This window comes from Blennius ocellaris (assembly GCF_963422515.1).
Source record: "Blennius ocellaris genome assembly, chromosome: 12".
In the NCBI taxonomy this organism is placed as follows: domain Eukaryota; kingdom Metazoa; phylum Chordata; class Actinopteri; order Blenniiformes; family Blenniidae; genus Blennius; species Blennius ocellaris.
In genome coordinates, this window is record NC_137661.1 from 14,665,983 (window position 1) to 14,690,016 (window position 24,034).

Sequence of the window (24,034 nt, forward strand, 5' to 3'; positions counted from 1 at the left end):
CTGTTTGGTTTTTCATTCAAGAGTGGCTTCTTAAAGACATCAGATAGCAAGATGTACCAAAACTGATAAAAACAAAAGGTCTCCTGTTCATCTTCTGTCTCTGTTATAGCAATGTAGCAATGAGAAATGAACCCGAGACAAACTATTTGTTTTGCATTCATATTTTGTTTCTCTCACTTTTCTTGTTGCTGTGTCTTATCGTCTCTTCTTTTCTTCCCACAGCACTATGCTGAGATCTCAGGCGGCCTCACCACCATGTTGGAACTGGGCTCCTCTTCAGTCAGCTCTCAGTCTCTGACAGGAGACCGCAATGCTTTGGGACTATCCGAAATCCCAGGAGGGTCAGAGAATCCGGTGGGTGGTTTGGGCGTGGGTATGGGGATGATGTGTGGTAGCAGCACCCCCAGGCACCACACCCTCCACCCACCTCCGGTGGACTGTGAGACATGGCAGAAGCACCGTGCAGGACTGGCTGGAGGGTCCAGCTTACATTCCCTGTCGCACTTCCTCTTGGAGCCCAAAACTCTGTCAGCCAGTTACGACACCCTCTACTTGCCACAGATGTCACGCCATACACCCCCTCCACACCCAAATCGCCTTGGCCTCACTCTTGACGTCGCCTCGACTTTTGACATTGGTGTTGGAACGATAGGAGTGGAAGGAGATTCAGCAGTGAGTCCTAATGTGATGAACAGACGACGGGGAGGCCTAATTGAACAGCGGGACATTGTCAAAGCTCACCAAGCTCACAAGATACAGAGCACACCTCAAGCACGACGCAAGGAGTGGGAGTAAGTACACAATTATACTGGGTATACAACATAGTTCTCTCGCTCTGTTTATCTTATCCAGTAAATATCATTGGCTTGGACCCACCTGTTCCATTGACAAAGGTTTCCTGAAGTATGATTTTCACAAATCATGTGCTTCTATACTTCAATCCAAGTGCTCCACAGAAATGTGGTAGAAATAGGACAGAATTACTTGAGATTTTCACAATTTTAAAACGCGGACCAGGTCAGATTTGTTAAAGGAAAAAAAAAAAACCCAAAACAAAACACGTAACTAAACCAAAAAGGTGTGATGGAAAAAATATATGTATGTATTTTTTTTTTAATAATGAGTTTAAAAAAAAAAAGGATTTTCTATTCTATTTCTATTTGGTCGAGTGGGGGTTATATTTTGAAGAGTGTTTCCAGAGGACTACTGGGTGGAGCCCTTTAAAATACAGGTCTCCTTTTGTAATCAGTCAGTGTGAATGTCTCTTAGGGTTGGAAGCTTTTTTTCTTTTCTTGTGTGCTCTCTCTCATCCTCACTATCCACTGCAGGTGCTCCCTGTTCTAACCTAAAATGTATGTTCTACTTTTTATTTGAGTTCACTGGTAGAATATCAAGTGCTCAGTTTGTTTCTCAGCAGAACTCAAATGATATAGAAGCTTAAAAAAATCAGTGCACATGTTTTATTTTGTCAGAAGAAATAAATAAATATACAGTAATATTAAAAGCATAGTAACAATGACATTGATTTCAACCTATAACTTTATCCGTGTTGTTAATTATAGTGTTTAGGAAGAGGTGGTTAATAATATTTCTATTTGGTCGGCAGGGCATGCCAAAAAGGGTTGGCATATTTGTATAAAATGTAAATAAAAAAGCTGGAGGACTTTTGTAATTGCTATACATTCGTGTTGTATTTACAAGAGTAAAGAAAGAAAGAAAGAAAGAAAAAAAAACTTTTTAAGAACATTATTTAATACAATGTGGATGCTTTTAATTATGAAAAGCCAATTTAAAACCCTCTTTATTCGTAATACTTTGTTAACTTAACCCCATTTATGTGTGTAATTGACTGTGTGTTCACATACAGTGTATGTACTCACGTGTTCATACCATGTGTGTGTGTGTGTGTGTGTGTGTGTGTGTGTGTGTGTGTGTGTGTGTGTGTGTGTGTGTGTGTGTGTGTGTGTGTGTGTGTGTGTGTGTGTGTGTGTATTAACTGGTTTCCTGCCCTGTGGCGCTGTGGAATTTCTTGCTGATTATAGCCCTGAAACCCCCCTCTGTTACTCTGTTGAAGCTGGAGCTTCACCTGTAGTGGAGTTGGCACCCTCTGCGCCCCCCATACCTTCTTCACCACAGGTACAGGATGCCACATCTTAACCTGAGCTATGCCTGTTTCTCTTAAAGAGAGAGTGGCTTGTGGAGCGTAAAGGCAGGGAGAGAGTGGGGTGGAACCGTGGAGATGGAGGGGAGATGACGCACAACGAAAGCAGAGCACTAAATGTTAAGTAGTAAAGGGAGCTGTTTTGAAAGAGAGCATTTGCATTTGATATTTAAGCCCATGTGACATGAGTGTGGAAGTGGATGATCATTCGATCATCAGGCCTGCGGAGAATTTCAGTCATGGACTAGGTAGCAATTCTCTACCCTGCCAAATATAATTATTAGAAACCTAATTGATAGTTATACTTGTGGGGCTGAGGGGAAGATGACCACAGTGAGTCAGGATGCATTACAACCGTTAACACCCACCTCTCAAGGCCGCTTAACGGTGAACCTTTTGCAAGCTGACAGGAGGAAAATAAGATGCTGCACCTGAGCCAGTGCACCTGCTGTGCACCTGTCTTTGTTTTTCTGAGAACATTAACTTCATTGCAGACCAAAATGTCAATGTAAAATGTTGTAAATGAGCTTGTGCCTGAATATGAATTTGTCTGCTCATACCGATTTATTCTCTTTAAAATCTGAACTATAATTAGGTATTCACCATGACTGTCTCTAAAATTGAGGTGACCTTCTAACCATCAATACAAGGTCAAAAGTTCACTTCAATCTACACTTTTTTGTTTTTTCTAATGATGAGGTCTTAAAAGGTGATTGCTGTGAAATTTGTTGAGGACATTCACGACTCCCAGAAGACAATTCTTAAAGTCGTAATGATTGCCTGTTTTCTGTTATGTCATCATTAGTTCAGACTTCGAACCGCCAAATTGTGCATGCTATTTGCAAGATACTAATGAGATATCGTTTGTAGTGAGGTTTGTACACCAAGATCACGAGTTGATGAGTCTAGATTTCACCCATGTGTTCAACCAAAATGAATCAAAATAGGATCTATAATTTGCTACAATGCCGAATGTGTCGTGTATTTATGAGTCTCATTGAATTGACAGATACGCCCACAGGGTTTTTCCACCTGCTTCAAAATTATAATCATCAGTTGTCCAGAAGGTTGATGCTCTTTCTTTTGGTGACATTGTGACCCTTTCACACTGAAGTTTCAACACTCCATATAGCCTGCAGTCGATGGGCTGCCATTACCGTAATTCATTAAATGAGTTTGTGCACCGCAGAACAGCTTTTATGAATCAGCTGTTTCCATTAACCCATCTTTCCTGACAGTAAAGGTCAAAATTTCATTCTAATGTCAAATTGCAGTTTTCAGAGGTCTAAACAACACGTGATGTTTCAATCCAATGTTTGTGACTTGGCAGCGAACAAGCTGATCAACTTCTTTAACCACTGTATTTCTTTTCTTTTTTCTTGCTTTCTCTTTCTTTTGAAATATCTTGGACTTCCCTCAAGGGTCTTCTGAAAAGGCTATAATCACAGTTGTTACAGTATCAGTTTTTGTTTTTTCATTGTTTTTTGTTTTTTGTTTTTTCAGGAAGAAGGGCACATTTTACTGCAGCAGATTATCGTTTTATGGTTTGAAAACCAAAGTAAAAAAAAACAAAACTGTATAAGAGTGGTTCAATTACCATTTTGGGAAGACGATATGCTGCTTAAAGTGGAGTACAAGTGTGGCAGGGAGGTGATTAAGCCCCTGATAGGAACCAGGTGTGCTGCCTCACCTATCTGCCCATAAAAGGAGGAGTCGCCCGAACACGGGGTGTGACAGGGCGGGAGCACAGGCTGAAAAGCTGTGTTCGGGTGTTGAGTGTGGTTTTCGTTTACTTTAATGAAAGTAATGTTTGTGGAAAGTTGCGTCTCTGTGGGGGGAACCTGGGCGTAGCATGGTCAATTGCTACAACAAGCTTCAGATCTCGATAGATATTATCCTGTGTTTCTCATGATGTGGGAGTACATGTATCTCCTGTCTTTTGTTTTTATTTATACGATTATGGTTTAGGGAAAGAAAAAAGCATGTGGTGGATTTTGAAAAATTTAAATGCCACATTTTGAGAACTGAGCATAAATGAAATCTAACGAACACAAGTTAAAATAATAATGCCCACATTTTTTAAGCCTCCAACTCGCAATAATTCCTTAATGACTTCTATTGCTCGTGTATCCCTACAACAAAACATTTTGAACTGAAATTGATTAGTAGGTCCAACATCAGCAAAAGTACATATTATTGTGCCTCATTCCATACATTAGATATTATAGTAGTACAGCAGTGAAATACAAACATGATGACATTTTCTTAAAAAGGACAGAAAATGATGAAAGGATAATAATGAATATTCTGTTATCTGAAGCAGAATGCATCATCAATCAACAGAGCTGTGAAATGCATAAAGCTTCATGGGAAACTCAAGTTGACACAGAAAAATGTGCTCTGTACAATCAAAAACAATGAAGTATCAAAATCCCATAATGTGGGCTGCATTTTTCAGGAGGTCCACCTTGTTTTGTTTGTAGATCCAGGAAAGTGTATACATTTGTACCATTTGACATATGGTAATTAGGATAACGACATCCTTTCGGAAGTGCTGGTTGAAATTGTAGTTCTCAGAGAGAACTACAACTATTCCAATAGAGTTGGAATTGACATGGCTCTAATCGCAGTAATCACACTGAATGCATTTGGCATTTCAACCGTATGTGGAGAGTTTGTCACAAATAGACAAGGGCACTAAAAATGTTTTGGTGCCTGTTTGACCTCGGGCCACATTTTTGTTTTTGGTGGGAAAAAAGCCTTCGCCCATTATTGTTCTATTTTGGAAGGATATCGCATACTGTTTTACAGTTAGTCAATTTTAAAGTGGTCTATGGAGCCAAGATTTCAATTCAAACTATATCAACATTGTGAATTATTAACTCTTTTTTTTGGTGTGTTTTTTTTTTTAATGTCTCGAATCTTTGAGTCATAATACATGAAAAAGAAAATAAGGAATGAATAAAAAATAATGATAAATCTGATCCCTACAGAGTTTTGAATGGCAATAGCAATGGTAACACCACCCCCTAACAGATAGAACAGAACAGGCGTTATTCAGAAAACAAGCCATTTTATGTTGATGATAATAATAACCACTATATAAAACCTATGCATTATCTGGACACTCAAAGACACTTCACATTGCATTATTCATTCACTCCATACTCATGGTCCCCATCCAGGTACTGTCCAGGCCCTGTCTCACTTAGCTTCCGAGATCTGACAGGATTGGTCATCCACAAGATGGTATGGCTAGTAATTCTTAGGTGGTGTTCACACAAGTGGTGTGGTTAAAACCAAAGTAGGAAACGAGGAAACTTTCCACTCTGTTGAAGTAACTTTTATACTTGAGCCAATGCTGTGTTCATTTGATTTTTTTCAAGTCATTATTTGATTTAGTTGGCGGCGTAACATAGATGTGAACATATTCCAGGAATATTTGTAATCTTTTATCAAGATCTGTTTCAGATGTAGTCAAATGGTAACTTTGCTTTTTTTGGTCAAGACAAAGTCTCTCATGTTTGATGCTTCAGACTGGAGTGTACTTTGTGAAGCAATCTCACTGAAGTGGAGAGAGACAGTAAAAGAGGAGCTGCTGGCTATGTGGGAGTAACGTGGTTAATTTAAATGCGACAAGCCAGAGATCCAAGGCAGTTAATGCTGCTATACTAATTGCAGCATATGTTAAGTCTCTGAGTCATTAAGCCTAAGATGGTTAATGAGCAGACTGTTGAAAGAAGGGTGAGACTCGTGTCAGCAAATATGAGATTCCAGATTTTCACTTTTTTCAATGAGTCTTTACTTATTTTAAACAGCTTTCATTTTCCTTCTGTTGGATCCAATGGTGCCCTAATATTTTAATGTTTAATGTTTTGTTCATTTGTACCACCCTGCTCTTCTTTAGATTTATCTGGTCTCATCAGTTCAATGCCACATCGTTACACTAAAGCATTGTGGGATGAATGAGACTGAAGAGGCTTTGAGCAGAATGAAACAATGGCAGTCCACCACAAACTGTCCATGACTGAACCATATTTACTGAAGTGCCATTCATACTGAGCCATATTGAGTTTTTCAGCAAAATAGTACAAGTGGGGGTTTGTGCTTTTTTCATTTGTAATACAAAAGGTGAACAAGAAGAGCGAAGAGGAATATTCAAAAACACAATAGCAAAAGAAAGTATAGGTTGAATAGGGTGTTATTTACAAAATTGAAGTAATTGGTTTAACTAGAATTATAGTCAATCTCAAATCGACTAAAATTATTTTTATTTCCATTACACCATTGCCACATTATATATATATATATATAGACAGAGAGAGCGAGAGAGAGGCCGATACGTAATGTTAAAGTGAAGAGTGAAGAGAAACTCAGTGCATTAAATGTCTTTCTCTGTCGAGTTTCAGTTCTTTCCCATGTGTGCACAGATTTTCTCCACATACTCTGGTTTCCTTCCACAGTACAAAAATATGCTTTTGAGGTGGATTGTTGACATGAAATTTGTGCATAGGTTTGCCCATAATCACAAGTTAAATCAAGCGGTATAAAAGTTGGATGGATGGATGATGATGGATGGATGAAACAGCTGATTTTGTGTGTGTGTGTGTGTGTGTGTGTGTGTGTGTGTGTGTGTGTGTGTGTGTGTGTGTGTGTGTGTGTGTGTGTGTGTGTGTGTGTGTGTGTGTGTGTGTGTGTGTGTGTGTGTGTGTGTGTGTGTGTGTGTGTGTGTGTGTGTGAAGGATGAATAACATCATGCTGCTTTCACTTCACACATGCTGTAGAGGCTGTACAGTGGTGCAGTTATTAGGGCTCTTGCGTCATAGTGAGAAGGTCATAGATTTTAATACTGGCCTTTCTGTGTGGTTGTCTATCTCTACGTCTTTGCCCTGCGATGGACTGGTGACCTGTTCACGGTGTTCAGCGCCCTCGTCATAGCCAGTTGAGGCTGGCTCCAGCGCCATGATGCCTTGAACACGATAAAGCGGTATAGAAAATGGATGGATGATGATGTTCAGAAAATGATAACACCCATAATAAGTTTCCTTCTTTTTCCACGAGCCAACATATTGTCTGCGTGTTGTTGTGATTTCTTGACTGCTGACCAGAAAAACACTCACATGCTCAGGAGACCTACAGAGGGGGTGTCAAATCAACAATTCATGTAATGCTTCACAGAAAATTTATTCGAGAAATTCTGCAGTCCTCAGTGTTTACTGTTGAAAAGATGAAGATGCCAGCTCATCAGCAGCCCTATGGCCACTGTGTTTTTGGGATTGGCTGTCAGTAGAGGTATGTGTGGCAATCTCTGTGTGTACATTGACTTTTCAGTGGCTGTTTGTGCAGGGCTGTACAGCACATCTTTGTTGGTGCTATTCCTAGCAAGGGTGTTTACAGACCTGAATAAACTGTGATTCTAATTTTATGGATCACAGCCTGATAGGAACACACTGACTCCATCCTGGACCATCCATAAAAGGTCCACCCAAATTCACTGCTCTCACAGCTGTAGTTGGAAAATTGCCTGTTTACAGAGGAGTCAGTGTTTGGTGCTGGCGAAGTGAGCCTCATTATTCATCCACCAGAGGAAAAAAATGAGGGGACTCGTTAGTTTGTGGCACAGAGGTTTTAGTCTCAGGTCTTTCTGATACTTTTTAAGGGTTAGAACAAAATACATCCGATTTTAGCTGAGATTTTGTACAGAAATAATAATCCTGAAACTGTGACTCTAATCAAATTTCTTTCATCACAAGCTTTCAGTTAAATTTCTCAGCAAATGTATTTTCCTATTGTGGTGATTTAATGCCATGGCGCCTTTCCAGTGCATGTGGTTCAGCCTTATATGGTTTTCCTCAGTATTTCGTAGTTGTTTTATTTGTCCTTCATCATTTCCCTCTCCATTGGAATGTATGTAGGCTGACATACAAGTGGGTTGCCTGTCACTTGGAAGGTTGCAGGTTCAATTCCCCATCTTCCCATGCCCTTTTGCTGAAATATCCTTAAGCAAGACACTGAATGGCAAATTGCTTCCAGTGGATGAATTGAGTGCCTTGCATGGTAGCCACCTCCATTGGTGTGTGTCAATCTATGAATGTGATTAACAAGGTAAACCACTTTGGGTGCTGCTAAAGCAGTGGAAAAGTGCTATTTAAGTGAAAACAATTAGACTTTAATACCAACTATATGCAAAGTATGATTGCAAATAGAGCAGATTAAAAAAAGATTTCAGTGCCAAAAGAGACATTTTTTTTTCCCATTAAAAAAACATTTCTGGACAATGTGGCATGTGTCATATCGTTTAAGCTGCAATAAGGGGAGTTCAATTGCAGGCATATCTCAGAACAAAATTCATCTTATATCTAAGATAAAATAATATCACAAAACTCACACTCATGGCTCAAGTTGTACAGCAGCTTATCATCTATCCTGTCCATCTGTCATAGTGAACTCTTACTGAGAGAGAACCTTGGAGCCATCCGCAGACTGTGTAAAAGTTGATGACTGAAAGTGTAAAGCGTGAAGAAATCTAAAATAACTGCAATATAGGTGAACTCGATTTACCATGACGGAAAGGGAAAACGAAAGACAAAGTTCACAATAATCAAAAGAAAACGACCAAATCAAGAATCCACCAAGGAAATCAGTCACAGAAATGTCAACAGCTAACCAAACAAGCAGGAGAAAAGAGTAAACCTGCGCAACTGGTGATAAAACACATGAGCCCCCTCCAGCACTGCTACTTTATTGTTGCTGGAAGAGTACAAAAAGTAAAAAGCAAGGTTGATTCATGAATGACATCAAATTCATCTTTTGAGGCACAATTTCTTTTCATTCGGCATGTCTGGATATTTTCTGTAGAGCTTGTACATTGTCTTTTGTTAAAATATATAACAAAAAATTCTAACCTTTGCTATTAAGTTCTGCTGTTGCAAAGAGCAAATATTTATTTTCCTTAAGTTGCAAAGAGGGACTGAAAAATAACATGAGCAAAATATAAGTAGCTTAGGTTTCACCACACCTGCTTCTGGAAGCTTTCCCAAACCTCCAACATTTTCTCCAATGAAAAATATAGCTAACAAATACTCCAGTGAAAATCATTCTTATCCTAACTTGGCATTAGTTTTTAAATGCATCACAATACAATGCATTGAGCAGGAATTTGATTCTGCTTATTGATACACACTTGACCTGTTCAAATCACATTTTTCATACAATCATTGAATTACAATATAGAAAATTTACAACTTGTTATGTAAACCAAACTTGAATATAAATCCGTTTTCAGTGTAAAGCTGTGAAAGAATGTCAAAATATTTGCCTGCTACTCATTCGCAGATTATAAAGTCAAGAGTAGCAAAGTAGAATACATAGTGTAACTTGTGTCTAAACATAAGTAAAATAATTTTTCTGAAAGAAAATGCTCATAAAAGGACAAGCTACATCAAATTAGTATTTAAATATAGTATCAGTAATTCATTACGCTCACCCTTGTTATTTAACATAAATGTCTTTGTATTGGTTTTCTGCAGGTGTAGATGTGGTTTATTTTAAAACCATCATGAAAAGTAGAGTTTTGCTCTTCAGAGTGGGGCGGCAGTAATGTAGCCAAGGAAACACTGACACCACCTCTGGTTTCAATCTGTTTGTATCTCTGTGTTTGTCTGCCCACAATGCATGAGCTCTGAAAGAGCGGCTGCCCTCATAGGCCCTCACAGGTCTGTTTTTTTGTAAGGCACAGATTTACAAATTCATTCAGGCGGCAGTTGATGTCTTCTACTCAGTCTCCTGTTCACATGTGTGTGTGACAGGTGTTTTAATTAGAGGCATAATAACATTGCAAGCTTTGAGATCTAAATATCACATCAGCAACTCTTTGTTTATTCTCATACCGCTCTCAGATTTTACTTGTTCTTCATCGTTCTTGTTGCTACTGTAAATCACTTAGGCTCAACTCAAGGTCAGTGGATGGTTTCTGTAAATGTCATCATGGCTCCTTCAATAAATGTTTGACTAGTAAAGGTCTGACACTTTATTAGGCCTGAACCTCTCTAATTGCATCAGCACACAACTGAGAGACAAACTGTCGCTCCGTGTATCTGTCTCCTTCTCCTTCATTATTGTCTCTCTGTCAGTGTCAGACAGACACCCAGCGCAGTGTAAATGTCAGAGCTGTTTGTCAAAAGTGAATTATTAATGGTGACATGCTGAAAAGCAGTTTCTTTGCCACAAAACCATGTGTCCATCAAGCAACCAGCGGAACAGAGAACGCCATATTACTGAGATTACATCCTGGGCAGTGTTGTGGAAGATGTTTGCTCACCCGTTCTGCAGTAATGTTGTCATTTCATTCAAACTAGTCTGTTTGTTTCACGACAAGGTCAGACTCATCTGTGTTGCATGTTGAGTACAGAGGATATTAAGTGATAAAATGATGCAAAAAACTGCTTCAATAATTTAGTAGTTTCTCCCCGCTATTCTTTCTATTTTCATGTTGGTGGACGCTGACCCTACAGAGGATCGTGACACCGACAGAGGAAGGTCTTAAGTCCTAAAGATGTGTGATCTGTCAGTAGGCGGTGGAGTCCGACATTGATCGAATGTTGCTCTGGGGTGCAAAGCAAAGGCAGTGCGATGATAAAGAGTTCATGATTGCAGCCAAGAGGACAGAATCAGATGCAGACTGAAGTGATGTGAACTTTTAGGACTCGCTCGTGTGTCTGTGTTTTTGTTACATTCAATTATATTAGTTAGTACAATTATTTTTCTCTGATTATTGCAGAGGGACTATTCAAGATTATCTTCTGTGTAATCTTCTTCCTGTGATTTTGGTTTCATCTGTCTGCCTCTTTTCTCCAAACCTGCCTGACTCTGTTGACAATATATATAAGAAATAGAACATTTTAATAATCTTAAAGAGAAATTAAAGCTAGACTAATGTACTTTGCTTTGAGGTCATGACAGAGTCGCAGTCCCAACATGTTGTGTTCAGCATGTTTATTAGCTGTGTTGGCATTAGAACATGTCCCTGACAGAATGAAAATTAGGAATTTTGATTTGACTTTTGATGTGTTGATGACTCCAGGTGAAAATTAAATTCTCAAATTATTCACGTTACTTTCAAAAATCACTAGTGTTTCACTCATGATACCACAAGCAGAAAAGTCTCACCGAAACCACAAATTTATTTAGAAAAAGATGTGACCCATATTTGGCATGTTATATGCACTAAATATGGCAAAAGATCTATTGAACTAATATTCTGAGAAACACTGAGGAATGTAAAAGTTTATGTGATATCAGGAACGAAAGGGGGGGAATTGACCAGACTTCTCCATTTTGTGGCTGAATTCAGAAACTGAAAGTGAAGACAACACGTTATACCAACCATTTTGGAACAGCAGTTGTGCATGGCCTATATACCCTGTGAGATCGATGTCTCCACCATTCTTTGTTACTTATTCTTCAGGTGTAACAGCTTTGAATGTTGGCCCCATACATCTTGGGGCTTATGCCCTCCTTTACAACACATCTCCAGAGGGAACTCTCGATGAAGTACGACTTCTGTTTATTTCACACCAGACCACATGACTCCTCCATAGTATCTCATTTTTATATTTATTTAACTTTCAGATGTGTTAGGACCATGGTTCATAGAAGCCAGTGTATAGTTACTTTAATTGCCAGTTTTTTATTATCACATTTAAAGAGCATCAATAAACTGATTACTGATTTCTTTTTTTAAATCTTCACATTTGAAATGTGTTGTTTCTCTCACCCACTTAAACTGCAGCTCCATAAAATGAGTAGCATGGAAATACATCCAAATGATATAGAACTGCTTGCACAATGATTGGGAAATGGATTATTTATTATTCTATGAAGATTTCCCTTTCAACATCTGTCAAAATACTGTAATTAAACTTACAAATTACTGCTATGTCTATTTAAATAGATTTGGAATGAAAGCCCAAATCATCCGAGAAATACAATGAATTTTTTCACTGCATCTCGTCTGTTGCTGTTCTGTTGGGAAGAAAAGCATCTTTACTGAGCTCCCCCACACTGACCTGTTTATCGAAACCATTCAGCACAAGGAGCAGCGTGACCTGCCAACCTGGTTCCACCAACTCATGCACACGCACGTTCAAACCCACACTCTAATGTACTGGTGTTTGTCTGGAGACATGGCACCTTTTAACCCATATTTTGTTATCGAAATGGATTAGCACAAGGGAGGAAGTAGTTGTTGATGTTCAGATTATGAAATGTTAAACCACAAAAAGGAAACTCAAAATCTATCCATTTATCCATTATCTAACTTGCTCCAGTACCTTCTTTGTGCAATTCAGGGTTGTTGAGAGCTTTCGCTGGGCCCAGCTGACGATGAGTGAAAGGTAGGGTCACCCTTGTTTGGACAAACATACAGAACAGAACAGAACAGAACAGAACAGAACAGAACAGAACAGAACAGAACAGAACGTCCTTAATTGGGCGGGGCTTTACTTTCCTCATTCTCCAATCGGTCACCACCCTCGCTGTGGTTTTGGTGATTTTCAGCAGGTTGACATTGAACACCAGGCCACAAACCTCTGGACCTCCTCCATGTACGTCTTTTTTTTCTGTTCAAATTTTGTTTATTGAGATTTGTACAGAACAAAACAGAAGGGTTGCTCAACAGTCATAATAGAGAGCGCTTCTGTCACAAAGTCATATTTCATTTTCTTTTTTTCTCAAACATATCTCCACTTCACAGCCAGATGGCGAGGGGTTCAACTGCCAGGGCAAATAACAAAGGGGAAAGCCAGCAACCTTGACGGGTACCACGATGCAAATCGAACAAGGGTGACTTTATCCCGTTAGTAGTTGCCAATGTTACTGGGGATGCATATAAAATCTTTATCCATTTCACAAAACCTAAGCCAAGGCCGAATTGTTGGAGCACATAAAACAGATATCTCCATTCTGCGTGATCGAATGCTTTTTCCAACATCCAGTGATAAAACAAATTCAGGGGAGTCAGGAGGCAGGGAGTAAAGAATGTTGAACAGCCTCCGGGTGTTAGACAATGAATGCCTCCCAATGATGAAGCCAGTGTGATCTGAGTGGTACAATGTCTCTTAATGATGTTTGAGTGGTGAGAGGCAACGCAGTCATTTGTGTAAAGAGCATGCAGGGGGAGCCCATACTGAGTCTTCTGATGGCGAATGTGTTGGGAGGTCTGATGAAGTACCCTTGAAGATTTTATGCTGCTGTCGACTCACACCTGCCTTGTGTTGTTGTCAGCCAGCTGGTTCTCCACTCTCTTTTCCTTATGATTATCAAACACCTTGACCTATTTATCCATTGTGACATTCATCATATTGTTCTTAATACAGGATAATCTGTTTCCAAAACAGTCGTGCAGCTGGTTGGTCAGGCCAGGCCTTCTCCTGAGACCTCTGTAGGTTGAGACACAAAACAACAACAGGGTATAGATTTAATCTTGTATGCCTCTTTAAAAATTATGGAGACCCGGTCTAATATGTTTTCAGCCTTCAGACAGGCCTGCTTGGAATCCCCCGCACTGTGAATGACACCTAGAGGAGGAGGTTTCTGCGAACTGCACATCAACCATGGAGCTTAAATAGAGCGGTGCCAAAGTTGGCAAACATGCCAGATAAATAAAGTCTACACTTAACAGTCATTGTCACCGAGACAAAGAGGCAACCTCACACACCAACAGCCACTTTTGAAACATAGATTCACCAACTCAGAAACAGCGTCACCTGGAGAAAAAAAAAAAAGGACAACAAACAAACTCCTCACAGAAAGAGCTCCAAACCTCAAATAGAACCAAGGATATTCTCACTTTTAGAAAAGAGTTCGAGCTGTTCAGATTTAATCCAATTAATTGAAAATGCTTTCTAATTAATATTTTCAGGAATATGTGGAAATGGTTTTCTTGTGTGTTTCGTCTGTGAGCCGTATTCACTTCTCGATTAAAAATATTTACACAAATTTGTGATAATATTGATGAAGGTGGTTTGTTTGTGTTTTGCACATAAATGCTGAACCAGGGCTACCATGTGTTTTTACATTAAAGTCCTGACACTCTGATGGGAAATGAATGTGAACGCTGTCGTAGACTTTGAATGCACCCCTCAATTCTTTCATTCAAAGCTCTGGATTTAAATATCAAAGGTGATTGTGCTTTTGCTCCGAGAGTTCAATGCTGTTAGCTTAGCTAATAATACCTTTGTAGTGCAACAGGATTTCTTTCAGGTATTGATGCTTTCAAGCCAATTGGATTCAGCAGTGTTAGAGTTTTTAATCTCATATTTGGAGCACAAGGCTCAGTGTTGGGCCCTCGGCTTTTCTCTTTGCACCTGCCCCCACTCTATTCTCCACAAGCATGGGATTTCATTCCATTGCTTGGCAGATGATCGCGAGACTTGCATGCCACTCGCAAAAAAGGATCCATGTTTGATTAAACTATTACTATTGCTCCATTGATAACCTAAAGGCATGGGTGGCACTGAACACTATGAATTTTAACGAGCAAAATACACAAGTGATGTGTATTCCGGGACACCACTGGGACCGATCGCATAGATCTGGGTTGTTTGGCCGAGTTTTCAAAGTGAATAAACACCAATTGTGGGGTCAAAATGGATCCAGACCTAAAACTTGACACCCAGATCAGGGCTGCTGTAAAGTCTATTTTCTTCCACCTGAGGCAGCTGGCCAAAATAAAGGCCATTGCTGCCAAGGCAACATCTTGGAACAGCAGTCCATGCTTTTATTACCAATCAGCTGGACTAAAGTAATGCTTTATATGTGGGGGTTAGTGCGGCTTCTTCTGCTGCTCGTCTTTGAACTGGTACACAAAATTATGAGCGCATCTCTTGCACTGGCTGTGTAAGGTTAGAGGGGATCACGCCTTTGCAGTCATTGCCCCAAAGCGCTGCAATGACTTGCCTTTGTCTATCAGAGAGTCCCCTTCCATGTCTGTTTTCAAAACTCATCTGCTCTGTTCGGCTTTCAACACCATGTGAGCTGTTGGCATTTTCTTCTTTACAGTTTTAATCATCTCTTAATGTCTTTACTACCCATGTTTTATCCTTTATTGGTTTTAATCTGTATTGTTTATCTATTTTATCATGTGTGAATTGTGCGCTGTGCATTTTTCCACCGTATTTATTTTATTGTAAAGCACTTTGGTCCACCGCGGTTAGTTTAAAGTACTATATACATTAAGTTGCTTGGTTGCCAGCAATGAGCCTTCGCTAGCTCAAAATGACCTTTTTGGCCCCGAGTTTGAGATTACAGTTTAATGATGGCTTGGGTTATATATGGTCAGCATCACTGGCCACGCGTAAGACTTTGTTTGGGACTAATATCCAAGAAAACAAGCCAAAAGACACACCTGATGTGAATGTGAGAGAAATTCATCACCCCCTTTCCTCCCCAACCCAGAGGGAAGCCAAACGCTGCAGCTGCCTGACTTATGTTGCTTCAGGAGGAAGTGGTTCTGACAAATGGGGTGAAGGATGCTGGGTAAGCAAACTGAGTCATCATCAATATAAACCGAGCAGCAAACAGAGATTTCAGTGTTGTTTCTGTGACACCTGCTGGAGCTGCAGTGAACTGCTTGTCACACGGCCCTTCGTTCATCAAACGAATGAATGGCGTTTCTCCGGTGTCCTAAGCTTTTGTTATTAATGAGTAAATGCTGGTTGTTGAGGAACACAATCAAAATCCAGATGAAATGCGAATTGTACAGAAGGAAAACTCAAATTTATATACCAGGTTTGCAACCTATGTACACATTTCACCATGGTTTTAGGAATAGATTCATAAAATTGTGATTTAAAATAAAATAGGCACAAAGAGAAATAGTGGTAATTACTATGATTGAACAGACCAAGGTGACTGAATATACTTCATATGAAATCAGGTTGCCATTCGTTTGCTATTTTACATGATTGGAGCTTAATTCAGTCACTTGCCAAAAATGAATTTCAGCTATATTTCTCCATGTTTGCTATACCATCTCCTCTTGTAGGTTTATTTTTTTATTCTTTATTGTTTGCAGTTTGTGTATGTGTTTTGTTTTCTCTTTCTTGGGAGCTGTAAGGATATGCAGATATTTCACATTCACCCAAGTGATTTGGGTAATACGTGTACAATATATCACAGAGGGTAAAATGTATTCTTCCCTGGAAAGGCCACAATTTTGTGTTTCATGGTTCCATTTCAATTGGTTACAGAGTCTCCGACATGTTTTGTACTTTTAATTTGCTTGTTCTTAATTTAGGAGGTGATGAGATATTGAATTTTTTCCCCCCAATTAAATTCTTTCCATTGACCCATCCATTTTCCTCTCCCAATTAGTCTACATGGAGTCACAATAGCGGTAAGGTGAGCAAAGAAACCCAGACACCCATGTTAGCTGCTATGTCTCCCAGCTCCTCTGGAGGAGCTCTGAACGCTTTCAAGTCAACAGAGAGAAATAATCTCTCCAGGGTTTGGAGGAGTCTGGTACACCTTCATTGGGAGGTGATCGAGGGGATCCTACTCAGATGCTTGAACCATCTTGACTGGCTCCTCTCAATGTGTTAGAGTATCCCTCTATGCCGAGCCGCTCCTGGACGGTCAAACTCTTCACTCTTCCTGGAAGACTTTTCCTTAATAAAAACTGAACTTGGTTTTAACCAAGGCATGTGTGTGTGCGTGTGCGTGTGCGTGTGCATATTTGTTAAATTAGCAAAATGTGTCCCATTAGCGGATGTTTCAAATTCACTGTTTGGTGTTTTGATGCGTCTTCACTTGAGCTTGTCTGAACAGTATGTTTCCTGACTGAGAACATTTGCTGCTCATGAAGCCATTAGATATAATGATGTGGAGATGTACTGTCGTACTGAATGATGAATTGGGTGCACTCATTCTGCAGCTTTTGTGAGAGTTTCTGTAATCGCAGTGAGTTTTTCGTGCACGCTCACTGTGAGATACACTGGCATAACTATATAAAAATATTTAGTGCTTGGAGATTTAATGTTGTTTCTGTGAAGAGTTTTGTGGTTCATTTCGAATGTGTGTGCACTGTGATGCAGCTGTTTCCTCGCCTCCGTGCAAAGCATGGCTTTCTGAAAGTTGGAGGTACACCGCCATCTACCACCTTTCCTGCCTTCCGTTTATAACCAGCCAGTCTTCACACAGCCCTGTGGTAAATTTACAGCTGCCTGTTGACAGTATTGATCTGTGCAGCTGTCAGTTTCATTATTAATGTTCCCTTTACTGTGATTTTGAGCCAGAAAGATGTATGAAGGGATGGATGGTTTAATTTCATAAAATAAATGACTGCCACACTGAGCTGATGAGAAATGTGTTATTCATAGTTTTTTTAAGGCCACCTGATTCATTTTCATGGTATAATAGGCCTGTCGTCTACAATTTTGCGAATTTCTGCAAGAATCGTGTAGAAAACCCCCCAAAAATCTTCTAAAACCACAACAACACTCATACACTCATACACTCATACACTCTCTCTCTCTCTCTCTCTCTCTCTCTCTCTCTCTCTCTCTCTCTCTCTGTCTCTGTCTCTGTCTCTGTCTCTGTCTCTGTCTCTGTCTCTGTCTCTGTCTCTGTCTCTGTCTCTGTCTCTGTCTCTGTCTCTGTCTCTGTGTGTGTGTGTGTGTGTGTGTGGTTGAGTGTTAACTTTGTTCGACCCCTTAGTATACTGTAGTACCTCACTTGCCGCTAGATGGTGCCAACTGCTCAGGATATGTGCGCCCCGACTCTGAGGGGTAGCTCTTCGCTTGCATTGCTTATTGGCAGCTTTACAGGATCAGAGTTGGGACCATAAAATAACTTGTATTGTTGATGTTGAGGAAGGATCATTTACATATGAAACTTTGGGTGGTTACATTTGTACAAGGGATTTAGTGATGTCTGTGTGGAAAAGACTGTTATCACAATACCTACAAGTATTTTTGTGAGAGTTTCCATCCTTAAATTATTGAAGGTTTTGCCACTGTTGCTTTTCAGTTAATGGGTGAGTAGATAAATAGACAAATACATACTTAAATAAATAAAACGGGCTCTGTTAAGCAGTATTGTATTAATATATTTTTTCATTTAAAAAAAGTAAACATTGTGCTCACGATAGTCAATAGATGCATTAATTTAAATCAGTATGCAAGTAATATCTGTATGAATAGTTCAATCATAAATGTTGGAGGGCTATACTTTAGTCGTCAAGTTATGTCACAAGTGAACTTAGAATAGCTCACTTTCACAAAACCCCAAACAGAAACATCTTAATTTCTCGCGATACATTTAAGCTATATATATTAATCAATCAGCAGTGTAAATGCAGATCAGATTGTCCAACTGTTGCTTTCAATGCCTTTGATGTACAGCGGATTTAATACCTGCTCAGCGACATAATGGTCTACTGAGTTGCTTGTGTGGAGACAAAGAACATAACTCAACTCCCTGCAGGCAGTTTTGATTTATTTAGGTTACACCATAAAATCTAGGGTTACAGTGACGACTTCGCAGGGCTGGGAATAGGGCCATGTCAATTCAGTTGCTAGGAAACAAGTAGGGGCAAGACTACAGTGGAAGGCAGAAATCTGGGTTGGGTAAGGAGACAGGGGAGAGAGGGTGAGACAGCTGGAGACATAGAAGAGGATGAGAGTAAGACTGAAAGGCAACAGAAAACATTGTGCTGCAGGGTAAACGTATTTCATCATGTTTCCTCAGGGCAATGATCAAGGCCGACAGTGCTGCTATTTCCATACTGTGTTCATACAGAGAGCCCAAAGTAATTATTCCTGTTTCTATGATCAAAAACTGTCTCGGAGTAAAGCCCACAAATTCAAACGGTGGCTCCTGTACAGTGCGTCATTAACACACACTCACACAAAAGTCCTCTCATGTTCCAACCATTACCATCTCAATGAAGCTAAATATAGTCCGGTCCCCCAGCCCCTTCATCTTGCAACATCAATAGGTCTGGTTTTGTCGTCTGTCGGTCTTTCTGTGATTGACCCAAGCTTTTCTGTGTCAGGCTGAATTCTGGGCTCTGGCTCATGAAACTGACCCGCCGTCACAGTTATTTTTGGAGGTGAACTTTCATCAATCCAGTTTATATTCCCTGCTGCAGGGAATTGAAGCCTATCAGACCAACAGCTGGGCAATAGGATAAAGATGTCCAGGACAGATTCTAAGATCAGATCAGACTTTCTTAATCCCAAATGGGGAAATTCTGTAATTCTCTTGCCATGTTAGGTTTAATGCAGAGAATCCATGCATACAATCACGTACAACCGATTTAAAGCCAATTACCCTAACAAGCATGCTAATGGATTGTGGGAAAATAAATGCAGTATCAGGAGAAAAGACATCCACTCAAATAGAAATAAACAGAAAGGGATTGTTGGAGCGGGAGACTGGAACTATTTCACTTCTCCTCTACATTATATTTCCACTTAAGGGGAAGCTTTGTTTATTTTTTTTGCTTTGTCGTGATTGAAGTGTAATGTCTTTACATAAACTAGTCATGCATCTAGTAGTTGTTATACATACAGTCATCTATGTGAAAATGCATTCTTGTGGGTGTATAGGCGGAGTTTCCACAATTAAATTTGGCCACACTTACTTCTATACATCCACTGTTCAGACTGACTGCATGGAGAGATTATTTTTGTGGAAACACATTTACCACCAGCACGTCATTATAGTGCTATAAGGAATATCAATGAAATTATATGCAACAGATGTGACTTCCCTTCAGACATGAAGCTAATTTACCAAACTAAAAAAAACTAACAAACAAACCCAACAGCAGACTAACAAACAAATAAAATAAATGCAGCTTAAAAATGAATTGACTGGAATCATCTCGGTCGAAGTGACGGCTGAATAAACAACAGCTCTGACTCATCCAGTATTTTTACACTTTCTGTTATTTTGAAGGCACAAACAAACAGTCTGCCTATAAGTTCAGCCTATAAGGGACTACATCTCTTATTGCACGTATATATTTGTGGAAAGCCCTGTCAATAAATACGGAGGAATGAAAGCGCTCTTAATAGCTTATTTTGTTGGGTTTGCCTCTAAAGAGCAGGTGCAAATATACTCCGCTAAAAAGAGTGAGCCTGTGGTAGGGAGGAAAAATTTAATCAGGAAGTTTCCCTCAGGGCCATTGCACACGGAGAGACAGAAAGCAGTACTGAAAATAAACGAACACAGCGTCAGTAGTAAGCAGCCAGCAACTGATGGTTTTGCGGTATTTCGTCCTCAACTCAAAGTTGAATGTGATGTTTACTGAGCTGCTCCTTTGCTTTTGCACTGACAAATAAACTCTTACAATATAGAGATTGAATTTGCGAACAAAAGCAGCTGTGGTGGACTATCTGCCAGACCGATGTCAACAGGCTGTTTGGCTTCACTCTAGAGCAAACAACAAAACTTTATAATCAGTTCTTTGATGACAAAAAAAAAGGCATTCTGCTGTCATTGGAGATGCTGTAGAATATAATTTTACAGTTTTTTTTTCTTTTCTACTCCCTTTCTCGGTGACACACAGTGTATATTTGAAACCATCTCTTGAAAAACTGTTTAGAAATAACTTCAAACAATAGAGTATAGTCCCCCTTGGGCTTAAATGCATGTGCACAAAGGTCAGAGATGTAACACACAAGACAAGAGTGTCACTGAGCTTTTGGGCACATAGAATATGCTTTGGTCCAGCTGTTGCATCAAATTTAGTCTCTTTGAATTGTGTGAATATGTTCTAGAAAATAAATGCATACATTTAATTATTTACTGAAGGATAGTTTATTCTTATAAAGCCTAATTTATGTTTTTGGCATCAGTATTGATTTTTTTCTTGATGCATCGTTTCTCATGGTGATTGCTTGCTTACATTGACTGGAGCACCTTTTCTGATATGAACGCAAACCTTCCTCCTCATCTGAAATGTTAATTGAGCCGAGAAGAAAAATAGAAATGAGGTTGATTTTAGCGACAGCCATTATTGAGTTATGATGACTAATGTTGTCTTTACTGTTTGAGGTAAACTCCACAGTGACGAGAAATCAATGCTTTGTCCCAACAAGGACAGCTGTGCAAACACATACACATTTCTCGACACAGTTGCTGTGTTAAGTATGAAAAAAAGTTTAAAAAAAAAAAAACAAAAAAAAAAACACAAGTTCTTGCTCACATCCCAGGCAGTGTGTGAAATCTTCACATTGTGTCTCAGCAGATCTCTTGTTGCTATAGAGACCGTCCGGGTGCCAGTCAGGTAGCAAACAGTTTGATGCAAGATTTCACTGTCAAGACTCTCAAAAATTTCCAAAGAAAGTTTAGCTCCAAAATGGATAGAACAGAACAATATAATTCACAAAATGGTTAATTTATAAATCCTGTTCCATGGAGTTTCTCATATCAAACATTGTTCTCCGCTGGTTACACCAATTGCAAATTAAACTGCCATCTTAAACTGAAGTTAATTGTAAAAATGTGTACAGTTCCTGAAATGAATGAATGAAATTCTGAAATTTGCACTGTAACAGTGGTTATGAAGCTCTTGTGACATGTTGACATGTGACGATTGTATTGCCTGTGTGTGTGTTTTGATCGGCTCTTTTACAGCTGCACAATGGAAAGCTCCTCCCGTGGCTGTCATCAGCTGTGTTCTCCACACTTATGAGAATGTGTTGACATCTCTCCGACACACACTCAGATTCATTATCGGGCATCTCTTTTTTTTTTCCTCTGTCAGTCTCACTACACGACGCGGATCATTTGTTATTCGCCACATTAGCTGCCACCACTTGCACTGCCACACTGACAGGACATGGGATTTAGTATATGACTAATTACTAATTTCTTTTTTTCGTCCTGCAGTTCTCCTCTCTGTGTGTATTTCAAACTGAAACAGTGGAGGAAAAAGACAGAAATACAATTTTATTTTAAGCTCAGATATGTATAGAAATATCCCTAAAGTGTAGTCATGTACAAAAAAAGATGTCTAGTCATACCTTTCCTGTTTGTATTATCTACATCACATGTGTGGAACGATGGTCCTCGAGGGCTGAAGCCCTGCACATTTTGCATTTCTCCCTGTTTCCAACACAGCTGATTGCAATGAGCAGCTCGTTATCTGGCTTTGTGCTGAACATGGTGATGAACCATCAGGACGTTCAGCGGAGGGAGACGTGCAGAGCTTTGGCCCTCGATGATCTTGAGTTTGACACCCCAGATCTACGTGTTTGTGTTTTATTCAATTTTTCTCAAACAATGGTGGCTGTCTTTGGGGGCTACAAGGGTTATCCAATATGATTAAAGACAGATGGGCTCCCCACTTACACCAAGGACATGTCTCCATTGACTGTGACACAGCTTTGATAAAATGGTGACATTTTATTTCCCAAATCTTAAAGATCAACTTAGAAAAGGGTCTTAAAAAATGGGTTTGGGGTCCCTTTTCAACTCTAATTGAGTGATTGAACCAAAATATTCATATTAAGAACTTTTTTTTTTTAATCAAAATTCTAAAGCAGTCGGCTGATAAATTCCATGGGGAATGAAAACATTTCATTTAATATTGTAAATACTTTGTGAAATGTATAACTACATATGAAAAGCTGCATAAGAAAATTTTATTTTAGATTCCTAATATTAAAAAAGCAAAACCAAAAATTATTTGGAGTATTGATCATTTCTCTATTTTAAATGACAAAGAGTGATGCCATACATATCATCTAACATGTTCTGGTCGCATTAAACCTGAGGTGGCATATTCATCTCAGCTGAAAACAATCTGGATTTATCAACAAATCTCCAACAAAATAAATTCATTATTTTTCTTCTCACCGCTGTCCCTAACACCTAATTACCAAAACTCACCAACCAGCTGCAAAATCTGTCCTGGCAAAAACAACACATTTGACATGTTGTCAAATTTTTATTCATACTATAGCTGTAAGATTGGGAAACGCATCTAAATCGCTCCATTCCATAGGGGATTCACTGATTAGGAGCGTGACTCTGTTTACCTCTTCTTTCCTATTGTTTCCTGTCAGTGCGCGGTTTGTTAACTCTGTGCACCGGGTTGAACAGAGGTTAGTAGAGCCGCGTTCATCCTGGAACATTTGGTGACACTGTCCACCGCAGGTACGGAGGAGACGCGTCCGACTTTATCCTGCCGCACAACGCAGACGCTGCTTTCTTTTTCCTTGCGTGACGCGCGGATGACAGTTTTGCGCGTTTTTTTTTTTTTATTGATTTTGCGAGGGGATGTGATCGGAAGAACAATTTTCCCCTCCTCCCGCACACACACACACGCACGCACGCGTGCAGTCAGAAGATGGTGTGCTCCTGATTGGTGATCAGCAGAGAAAGGGGCGAGAGCAGACAGGGCTGATGTGCGCTGAATGAGTCTGTGGACTGTTGGTAGATTACTTTAAACCCCATGGATCGACCCTCCTGCTTTTCGCTCCAGGGACTGAGGATGGCTGAAGGCGGGACCTGTTGCAGCTTTCTGGGGAGATTTTAATGTTGACGTGGGGGGCGGGCGGGTGGGGAACGGAGCAAAATGAATGACTTTTCACGGCTTCTTTTGAAAGAACGGATGACTGAATGAAGAGAAGTTGCATTACTTTTTGGGGGGGATTTCTGCGGCTTTTACGCACGGCGCACTTGAATCGCTTCGACGCGGTGCCTCACGGGACCGATTGGTTTTGAACTTTCGCAGCACCGATCGCGGTGTTTACATCGATAACCTGAAGGATGGACTGAAGCCGGATCCTGGCACACTGACGCCGTCACACGGAGCGCGGCGCCGCGCCCTGCTCCGTCCACCGTTCTCATCCCTTTCTC

General features: G+C 39.9%; 1 protein-coding gene across 1 annotated transcript in view; it reads left to right on the forward strand.

Moving 5' to 3' along the window:
• Window positions 1-255: 255 nt before the first annotated feature.
• The window catches only part of cacna1ea (calcium channel, voltage-dependent, R type, alpha 1E subunit a), a gene marked incomplete at both ends in the record, with an annotated part of 87,506 nt that continues 63,727 nt past the window's right edge, over window positions 256-24,034 (forward strand). The window contains one exon of the mRNA XM_080505880.1: window positions 256-791. Within this exon, the coding sequence (XP_080362006.1) occupies window positions 256-791 (536 nt within the window). The remainder of the gene's footprint in view (window positions 792-24,034) is intronic.